We start from the raw sequence: 9,781 nt of genomic DNA, 5'->3' as shown, positions 1-9,781 counted from the left end.
TAAAAGTCAAAATAAATGAGTTTATTTTAAGCAAATAAAGCTGAAAACCATCCTGATATTTCAGTTGTTGACTACTACTCCCAGACTGCAGCGCGTGTGTGTTTGGTGTTACGTAAAACATGGTGTTTCCTGTTTCTGTCCCTCTGACAAAGGTTCCCATCTTATATCAGTCTGTTATTTAACCCACGCCGTTGAGCTGCCGACTGTTTGTTGTTGTTCCAGTTATTAACAACACCGTTAAACTGTGGCCACCACCGTAACTCCCGGTAGACAAGGTAATATTATAATAGAAAAACAATATTTCATAGTGACTGTTACTTAAACCGGCTAATGCTAATTTACCGGTGACACAGTGCACTATTCGTTATTGACCCTCATAAAAAGTGTTCGTTTGCTGTGTAGCTGTCAGACTGTTGTTCACTTGTAGTGTAACCTTTTTTTTTATATTGTTAATCATAGGCTGTCTTCTTGTATCATATTAAGATCCATTCATGTTATTACTTTCATATTTTCATTTCGGTAGATTTTGTGTTGTCATTATAGTTATTTATTTTTTGATTACATTCATTATAAATTGTGTGTTTAGTAAAATGTTTTTAAAAAATGAAAAATATCCTTTCAATTTTCTCAATGTCCAAGGTGATGTCTCTAAATGTCTTAGTTTTCGATGTGTGCTCTGGCAACACCTATAGCAGAGGAAAATGGAGCAGGAGGTGTACAGAACATGTTTGTTTTGATTTCTAATCATCTGTTTGCCTGTCCAGATGAGATTGCCACTGCAGGTCCTCACATTGCACTCTGTGAGGAGGGCCTCCTCGGTCCCTGCAGGGATGGTGAGCTTTGTCCCGGCCTGCAGCACCGCTGACGCCCACTCCCTGGAGCTGCTGCAGGACTTTGTGTCCCGAGCCAGACGCCTTTTTGTCATCACCGGAGCAGGACTGTCCACCGAGTCGGGGATCCCTGATTACCGCTCAGAGGGTGTGGGCCTGTATGCTCGGACTGACAGAAGACCCATGCAGTATTCAGAGTTTGTCCGCAGTGCAAAGGCCCGCCAACGCTACTGGGCCAGAAACTTTGTCGGGTGGCCGCAGTTCTCTTCACATCTCCCAAATTCTGCACATAGGGCCCTGCAGCGGTGGGAGGAGAGGGGGAAGCTGCACTGGCTGGTGACACAGAATGTGGATTCTCTTCATTCTAAGGCCGGACAAAAAAGACTGACTGAGCTACATGGCTGTGCTCACAGGTGAGGAAACACCTGACACATTAATCGTCAACCTGCTCTGAGAGTTACGGAAGAGTATTAGGGTCAGGCATAAGTGGAACAATTAGGGGAGGAAGATTAGTTTCTTACTTTTGAGGATAGGTAGAAATGTTGAGAATAAACGTGGAACTACTAGGTTGAATTCATAAGACTTAACCCTCCAAATTCTATATCAAAACAACAACATCATTATTTCCCCTTACTATGTGCCGGGCCCTTAAAGTCTTCCATACATAATAATCAAGGTTGTGGTCTTCCTATTTGCTCCAGGAAAGTGGAAAAGGAATAATTGTAACTTTAAGTTACAATATAAATCTAAGGGTTTTGTTTAAACAAAAACATAGTGCTAAACTGTCAGTAACTGGGATGGATGTTTTTGTTACCATTGTTTGACCTTTTGTGTTGATATTCTTCCTCCAAAGGGTGATGTGTCTTGGCTGTGGGGCAGTCTCAGAGAGGGAGGAGTTGCAGGCGAGATTCATTGCACTAAACCCAGAATGGAGGGTACAGACGAGCGGCGTGGCTCCGGACGGGGATGTGTTCATCGAGGACGAGCAGGTCCTCCATTTCAGAGTCCCCTCCTGCGAGGCATGTGGAGGGATACTGAAGCCCGAGGTCACCTTTTTTGGAGACAATGTGAACAAAGCAACAGTACAGTTTGTGCGCGACCGGCTGGCAGAGTCAGATGCGCTGCTCGTCGCAGGGTCATCGTTACAGGTAGGATTTTAGAACATTTAAAAATAAACTTGGTTGAAATATCACCAGTTTACTACACAATTCTTCTGAACTTTTTTTATTTAATTGTGACCCTCTCTGTTATGTTTAAGGTATATTCAGGATACAGGTTTTTACTGGCAGCGGGTGATCGGAAGATGTCGGTCGCCATCTTGAACATCGGGCCTACGAGGGCAGATCACCTGGCTGAACTGAAAGTGAGCGGCCGCTGCGGTGAAGTGCTGTCAGCTATTCATTCTGTCTGACTGTCATGGACATGCAGTTTGGATATTCTACGTTAAAATGGAAATGGACTACTTTTCAACCCCCCTGTAACCACATTGTCTGTTGCTACTTTCAGCTGGTCAGAACTACCTCAGACTTAAACATGTCAACAACATAATTTACTTCATAAACGGTTTTGAATTTTTTTTTGTAATGTCAAAGGAGAAAGAGGCATTTCCACTTCTCCTCCAAAGGAAATTGCTGCTATTATCAGTACATCAGTAGAGTAAAACCTGAAACTTCTAATCACCTATTTTATGCAGTTTACAAGTAAAAGGAAAGTTGTCTTTAAGATTCGATTTCTCTGCACACCTCAGATTGGTATCACAAGATCAATGTCTCAACCAAGATAAACAGAAAGTCTGTAGTGAGTATTGCTGCTGTGGGTTTTGGCATAATACAAAACGTGCAGTAGATCACAAAGTATGTGTCGTGACATCTGGAAGTCCAGGCTCTGTTGTACCCTAATGCTGTTTTGATTTAAATTAAATAATCTAAACGTAACAATTTAAATATGCTTTCTGGTTTGCATTAAACCCAACCACAAGGTTTAGTGGAAACATATTTAAAATATACATAATGTACTGCAATCAGCTGATTTTAAAAGGTGTAATCTGTGCTATCCTGGAATGATTTATACTCTTTTTATATAATGGTGCTAACATTGACAGGTATACATTTTAAACTAACAATCAATAGAATTGACCTTTTATCAATTTGTTTAATAATGCAAGGCTTATGTTTCAACTGATGCAAATGTAACGTGTTGTGTAACTACAAAAATAGACAATGTTCCTTTTAAATAAAGCATTGTATCTTAAATTCACACATTGAAAGAGATTGAAATGTAGTTGGCCACTTTCAACTGTTACTTCAGTCTAAATGAACTGTCAGTAATGTGGTATGGCAAAAATGCTCAAATAAATATCGGAATGCTCCTAAAAACTGTGTAAAAGGGGCAAAGATTTTAAAATACATATATTTGACTCAAACAGCGCTGTTCTTCACACTTTGCTGTTGTGACGATACCTGGCAGAAAAGTCAGGCCACTAACCAACAATGCAATGTTCAATATATCGAGCCTATTGTCTTTGTAATTATTCTCAAAAAGTTGAAATTGCCATGACTTTCTTTCTCAAACACTTATCTTTGGGACACCCGAAATATGTCTATGTATTCATGTGGCACAAGGTATCCTGTATGTTTCTAACACTGGGATACTTTCATATTAAAAAAAGGTATCGTTATAGAGTGGTGCAGTGACACGTCCTAAAACCCAGATTATAAAAAATTATAAAAGTAGGGTAGACGTGTGGAGATTATCCGATGGAACAAAACTTGATCCGTCTCTTAAATGTGTGTCAACCAGACTTTATTTCTAGCTATTTTCCAAAATCCTATGGAGAAATTACGTTGCTTTTTTGTAGAGCGAACCGGAAGAAGCTTATTTCCGGGTTTTAGGATGCGACACTGCACCACTCTAGAGTAGACCAATTGTTTTTATTAATAGCACCCATCAAAAATCTTGTAAATGTGTCCCCCTAAATGTTTCGATCTTCCCACACAGAATGTAGGCTGTGTTTGTGTACCGTCTTGACCAGTGGTATTGGTTAACCCAAGTTTGAATAACACCGACGTTAAGAACTAATTTGCTATTTTGATAGTTTAATGCAGTGATAAAGTAAAAACCCACATCATTTTTTAACTGTTTATTTTTAAGACAAACATCATGGTAGCATCACAAACAGACAGAGGGCAGAGTGACTGTAGATTGACGAACTGTAAGATCCTTAAAGACATTTTGCTGCTGAAATCTTTCTTGTAAAGACCGCTTCCAGTTTTCCAGGCTGGACTGCACCGCTTGGAGCAGAGCAGCCGGGACGCTGAAGGAGTAAAGACAACATCTGTGCCCGGAGGAGTCGCCCTGCCATGTTGCTGACGCTGCAGTCACCATCAGGGGAGTCAGAGACAGGCAGTTCTCAAAGCTCTTCGTCTGATCAAACCAGTAAGTGACGGGGAAACCCAATAAAATACCAAACACTGTGCACAGGTTCCACTCCTCTGACTTCTCTCCAACAGAACACGGTTTCTCAGCCTCCTTCAGTTGTTCTAACCTCTTTAGGAGGAGCAGTACATCGTGTGTCAGGCTCCTCAGCTCTCCTCTGAGCGGGTCAGCGATGGTGGGCTTCTCCAGGGAGTGGCAGACGTCGATAACAGCCACGTTTTGATCATTTATAATCTGTTCTACTTTCGCCCTGACAGTAAGAGGGTTAACAATGAGAGTGTTTCCATTTAAATCCAGTGTGAGAAGTGATTTAGAAACAAGCTGGGAACACTGCAAAGAGCTCAAATACTGCTGCAGCTGACCTGCACCGGCGCCGTTGCTGTCATACAACAAAGCGGGCTTCAATCCCAGATCAACAGCCAAGACCTGAGCCGCCAGGTCCAGACTCTGAGGGACGGAGAGAGATTTTCTACCAGCAGACAGATGTTTACGAGCAGCAGCAACTAAGAGCTCCTGAGTGGACATAGCTGCTGAAATCACCTCTCACAAGATTCAAATTTGAAAGTTAAATAAGAGCTATTTCACAATCTATGGGAAAAAGTAAGGAGGTACTGATTCAACAATAACAACAAAAAAATCGACATAAAGGTGAAGCTGATTTGGTTCGACAAGATGATTTGTTTTCAAAAATAAAACTAGTAATGGAAAAGTCTGTCATTTAAATCCCTTGTTTCTTCTCTGTTGGTCCAAGGCGCCTAAAGGAACATATAGATTATGTTAATTACAAACACGCATCTCTTGAAGCTATTTATTTGTGACATCAGTTTGCATATGAAATATAACAATTGTAACTTTAAGCAGAGATGTTCATGATGGAAGAAGTGCACCTAAATACACATCATTTTGTAAACGTATCAACACATTCCTCTGTCTTTGATAAAGATGATCTCACCATTATCCTGGTTATAAGTTATGTAAATTATGCCAAGGGCTGAGGAACCAGCAGGTCGAAATCTGAGAGGTTTCTCGCAACCCAGACACCCGCCACAAACAGACCCAGGTTGACCAGAAGATTCCTGAAAGATGAATATGATAAGACATGCACTGAGTTACAATTTATTCTTACAAGACTAAAGCTTTAAAAACACATTCATTTATAAATGCCATAGCTTGAACAGTACTGGGTATTTGATAATGTCTCACTGTAGATATAGAAACAGGGTACCTAAGATCGAAGTAATAAAGTATTTTAATATACTTCCCACAAAGAAATTATGTCAAATACCTTGTAATGTATCATATATATAATGACATCACCTTATTATGGGAACATTTCGTGATTGGTTTATTCAAAAACAAAATGAAAAGAAGATACGTGTTATTTTTGAAATTGATAAAGGAGTTGGCAAGGTATTCATAAAATGTAATACAATGATCTCCAGCAATATGTTAAACTGCTTTCAAATTCAACTATGAGGCTATCAAGCAACTTACAAATATGTTTGTTTTATAGTATCTTTATCTAGTGTGATTTTCCACTGTATCTTTTGTTATTGTTATTTCTGTAAGCTGTCAACTGTATAGGGAATCTGTATCATGTTGAACAAATGAGTGGTAGTTCACCTAGTGGTGCAGCTTTCCCTTTCAAATCCATGAAGTACCAGTCTACATAAAGTAGGCCTGGAGCTTTTAGGTGGCCATGGTACTACTGGTCGCTGGGGCTTTTCCACCTAAGCTTACTTTTCAACCCAGCCTTGGTCGGTACAAAACAGGCAAAAATAAAGCGGGTTGACTGGTCCAGAAACCAGAAAGCATGACTGGACGAGGCAAGGGCAAATCTCCCTGACGGACGCAGCGTGTGCTAACGTTAGCAACACAGCTAACCACCACACATTTAAACTCATTTTTGAATATCCACATTATCTCACCTTCTGAAGTCGGTTCTGTCTGTTGCGAACTTACAAGCTGAACCGACCCACTCCACCACACTGGCGGTGGGACCCTTTTTAGCGCCTGCTCCGCTCATCTTGCAGATAAAGTGCGGTGGAACGTAACAAGAGAAGCAGAAAAAGCAAGGGACACCGACACCAGGGGGAACACTTTAGATGTGACACAAGAAGTACGGAGTGCGATAAAGCTCAAACTTCCCAAAGGCGATATTCATTGAAATCCAAAGATGTCTGCCACCAGGTACCGTCGGTTCCTGAAGCTGTGTGAGGAATGGCCCCGTGACGAGGGCAAGAAGGCCCGGGATTTGGGAACGTTTCTGCGGCAGAAAGTAGCTTCTGCCTTCCGTGAGGGTGAAAACACACAGGTTAGTTTTACTGACAAAAATACAGCAAGCTAAGCTAATTGGATAACAAGGCTAACCGCTGCCGACCTTGTCTGCACAGATCGTGGATTGAGCCTCTTTTTATTTTATTTAACATTATACATACAGCTCTGCAAGGCAATGTTTATCTGGGCTTAAGTTTGTACCTCATCACATAACTTTTATAGGACGGCTAGAAAAGCTGTCGTAATGTAAACCGTGTTGCATCAGTGGTACAAGTACCCTTTGTGGTGAAGTTCTGCTCTTAACCCGGAGGTTTAGGAACCATCACCAAATTACAGACTCATGAGAAATGTTATTTACGAGTCCTCCTGGTAAACTTTCCCATATTGGTTCAAATGATGGTAAAATAATTATGCTTAAATGTGTATAATGTGGCAAACCTTTGCTGTCATCAATTTGTTTATAAAACATATTTTAATATAATTTCATTGTTTTCAATTGCAAGTAACCCAGTGACAAATCACTGCGAAATTGAGTAACTACACTGAACAAGTAGGACGGATAGGACTGAAGATAGGACTTCACTGCTTTTTTCATTTGATATGAATACACTGCTTTGACAATTCAGCCGTTTCTTTATTGAAAAATATATTTCCTTTCAATAGCTTCCATATCTAGTGATGTAATTACTCCATATCAATGTAGAATTGTGTAACCACACAGGACAAGGAGGATCTTTTGTGAACATTAAATGCCTCTTTTTCATCATGTTCCATGTCATGTGATCCAATGGCTCCAGTTGAAGACATCTCTTTTTATTTTTAGAATTGTAGTCCTTTTCCTATTTTTTTTTTTAATAAATGTTATTGAGATTAAGCATTTTTTTTGTTGACATTTCTGATGTGACCTAAAAATAATACAGCTGTTTGTCAAATATCCAACCTAAAACCAACTTCACTGTGGTCTATTTCAAAGTATACTACTAGTTCTGTTTGGTTGTAACTTTAAAGTATATCCTTGATTTCATTTCATTAAAAATGTTTATACTTTGTATTCACCAAATTGATTATAATACTACTGATATCTGATCTTTTAAGTTAACACTTGTATTAGGACTACAAATAACTCATATTTTAGATTATTGATCAGCTGATAATTTTCTAGAGTGGTTTTATATTTTCAATTCACTGCTTTTATTTAGTGTTTTGCCAAAAAATGTTTTACATTGTACAAAATAACCCACATTTCATTGGTTTGCACTTAATATCATTTATTGGTTAATTGTCTTCTCAAATGTATTTATACCAGCCTTCTCATTGTTATCAATAATACATTGTTTTGTACCTAGCATTTGAAACTTGTCCAATTTATCCATGTTTCCCGCCAGATCTCAGATCCAGAGAAGTGTGACCAGATGTATGAAAGTTTGGCGCGCATTAACAGCAACTACTACAGACAACGAGTAAGTACAGTATAATTGATTCACAACTTCCAAAAAACGGTTATTTAAAATGCTTTTTTCCCTACAATATAACCTAAATATTGCTACTGAGAAACTATATTACTCCAAAGTTGTGTCCACAATTATTGACTGATGTATCTACAAATCCCACAATAATCTACCAGTTTTAAATGTTGTTTAGTAAACAATTTTTATTTTGGCAAGTTTCTAAGAAATAAAACAACTGGTCTAAAAAATATATATTTTTGTAACAGGCATCTTTGGATTACGGAGAGTTGACAACCAATTGAAAACATTTAGTACAAAGTGTTTCTGTGTGCAAGTCTAACATAATTTGTATTGCGTTTGTCTTAGGTTCTCTTTATGATCATTTTCAAGCATAAAAACTCCATAATCTTAAACACACTTTACAGCATCTATAAATAAAAAATGTTCTTGCCTGAAAACATCTGTGTGTAGGATGAAGTGTATCAGCTGAGGAAACATGTTTGTCATCTTCGAGACTATAAAGAAAAATCTGTGGCTTTTAGCATTTATTCTTTAATGCGGATAATAATATACTTTATGATTAGTCCAGAGGTTGTTACGTGTTACCAATACCTTGGATATAGACCATAGTCACATTAAAAGATACTCCTTTCAAAAAAGACATTTGTGATTATTACATTATAAGTGTGTATTTCTGGGTGAAACCTTTATGTATACAACCTACCCTTATTTTATGCAAACATGTCTTTTATCTTCTCAGTTTCCTCGTGTAAGAGACACAAGCTTTACTGGCGTTACGGTTGAAGAATGTAAATTGCTTTTGTCGGGTAAGAATCCACAATATCGCATTTATCTTTATAACTAATTATGAAATACATTTTCATTACAGTTAACTTTATATTTACTTACAGGAAATCTGCACCAGATGGATGAGGAGAAAAAGGGATTGTGGAAGAAACTATCGGAGAGATTTTCCAAATCCCCCGAAGAGGTTCCAGAGAAAGCCCCTGAAAAATAACTTCCCTTAATCTTTTCTGACTGTTCCTTTCTTGTCTCATGCATGTATAATAAATAAAGCTTATTGTTCATATCTTTATGGATTCTTATGTTGTTTTTACTACCATGTTGTTCGTTATTACAAACGTTTAACTATGTAGATGGTAATGGTTTCACATTTGAAGGGATCAAAACACTTCAACAAGAAAGTCTCTCCAAAAACATAAATAACATTCTAAATACTTTCAAGTAGATACATAATTTCTACTTTCACCAAGAAAGTTTGTCTGTGTTCATTTTCTTTTTGTTCACATGTGTTAGCAGTTTTTTAAAAGCTTTGATTAGTTGTGGCCCTTGAACTAAATAGTTGTTTTTTCCGCCTTGTTGAGGATGTTCTTTGCTTTTTTCATTATGTTCTCATGCCTGACAGAATACACTTAAAGGAAAAAAAATTCAAATGTATCCTATAATTGTCTCCAACTTGTAGTCGTGGACTGGGTGACAAATTTGGGAACATAAGTCTCAACACCAATGACTAAGTATGTTATTTAAGGGTCACCTATCATGCTATTTTTAGGCAATAGGTCTCAGATGTATACAAATATATATATATATATAAAAAACATGTCTATGAAGTGTTTTGCTCAAAATACCAAACAGATCACAGATTCTAGCCATGCCTTAGATCCCTCTATTTCACTTCCTGTTTCAAAAGTGCTGATTTTGGGTATAAAGCTTTAAAAAAAATGATAAGAGGGGCGGAGCTTATGCCTGCTCATGTGGGAGATTCTACCG

At 38.3% G+C, this 9,781-nt stretch overlaps 4 protein-coding genes across 4 annotated transcripts; 2 read left to right on the top strand and 2 right to left on the bottom strand.

Annotated features, from left to right (window-relative positions):
* Positions 1-128: 128 nt before the first annotated feature.
* sirt4 (sirtuin 4) lies at positions 129-3,086 on the top strand. Its single transcript, XM_079685727.1, has 4 exons — positions 129-275; positions 765-1,243; positions 1,684-1,978; positions 2,089-3,086. The coding sequence occupies exons 2-4, from the start codon at positions 765-767 to the stop codon at positions 2,239-2,241; spliced, it is 927 nt and encodes a 308-aa protein (XP_079541853.1). The 5' UTR covers positions 129-275; the 3' UTR covers positions 2,242-3,086.
* Positions 3,087-3,954: 868 nt separating this feature from the next.
* cUnh1orf74 (chromosome Un C1orf74 homolog) lies at positions 3,955-4,790 on the bottom strand (the record flags this gene model as incomplete). Its single annotated transcript, XM_079685739.1, has 1 exon — positions 3,955-4,790. One exon carries the CDS (start codon positions 4,788-4,790, stop codon positions 3,999-4,001), a length of 792 nt encoding a protein of 263 aa, XP_079541865.1. The 3' UTR covers positions 3,955-3,998.
* Positions 4,791-4,879: 89 nt separating this feature from the next.
* On the bottom strand, positions 4,880-6,378 carry tomm6 (translocase of outer mitochondrial membrane 6 homolog (yeast)). The gene is made up of 3 exons (XM_079685749.1): positions 6,194-6,378; positions 5,218-5,341; positions 4,880-5,020 (listed from the first exon to the last, which is right to left on the bottom strand). The coding sequence occupies exons 1-2, from the start codon at positions 6,289-6,291 to the stop codon at positions 5,245-5,247; spliced, it is 195 nt and encodes a 64-aa protein (XP_079541875.1). The 5' UTR covers positions 6,292-6,378; the 3' UTR covers positions 4,880-5,020; positions 5,218-5,244.
* uqcc2 (ubiquinol-cytochrome c reductase complex assembly factor 2) lies at positions 6,353-9,086 on the top strand. Its single transcript, XM_079685748.1, has 4 exons — positions 6,353-6,579; positions 7,928-8,002; positions 8,751-8,817; positions 8,902-9,086. The coding sequence occupies exons 1-4, from the start codon at positions 6,442-6,444 to the stop codon at positions 9,006-9,008; spliced, it is 387 nt and encodes a 128-aa protein (XP_079541874.1). The 5' UTR covers positions 6,353-6,441; the 3' UTR covers positions 9,009-9,086.
* Positions 9,087-9,781: the final 695 nt, after the last annotated feature.

Source organism: Notothenia rossii (genome assembly GCF_949606895.1).
Source record: "Notothenia rossii genome assembly, chromosome: 5".
Classification (NCBI taxonomy): Eukaryota; Metazoa; Chordata; class Actinopteri; order Perciformes; family Nototheniidae; genus Notothenia; species Notothenia rossii.
Note: the sequence above shows the minus strand (reverse complement) of the source record. Positions and strands in the feature narration are given on the sequence as shown.

Excerpts from the sequence above, each read along its gene's own strand:
- sirt4 (XM_079685727.1), top strand. The coding sequence starts at position 765 with ATGAGATTGCCACTGCAGGTCCTCACATTGCACTCTGTGAGGAGGGCC. Across the intron at positions 1,244-1,683 it reads CTACATGGCTGTGCTCACAG|GGTGATGTGTCTTGGCTGTG; the intron begins GTGAGGAAACAC and ends CTTCCTCCAAAG. Across the intron at positions 1,979-2,088 it reads TCGCAGGGTCATCGTTACAG|GTATATTCAGGATACAGGTT; the intron begins GTAGGATTTTAG and ends GTTATGTTTAAG.
- tomm6 (XM_079685749.1), bottom strand. The coding sequence starts at position 6,291 with ATGAGCGGAGCAGGCGCTAAAAAGGGTCCCACCGCCAGTGTGGTGGAG. Across the intron at positions 5,342-6,193 it reads GACAGAACCGACTTCAGAAG|GAATCTTCTGGTCAACCTGG; the intron begins GTGAGATAATGT and ends TTCATCTTTCAG.
- uqcc2 (XM_079685748.1), top strand. The coding sequence starts at position 6,442 with ATGTCTGCCACCAGGTACCGTCGGTTCCTGAAGCTGTGTGAGGAATGG. Across the intron at positions 8,003-8,750 it reads GCAACTACTACAGACAACGA|TTTCCTCGTGTAAGAGACAC; the intron begins GTAAGTACAGTA and ends TTATCTTCTCAG. Across the intron at positions 8,818-8,901 it reads ATGTAAATTGCTTTTGTCGG|GAAATCTGCACCAGATGGAT; the intron begins GTAAGAATCCAC and ends ATTTACTTACAG.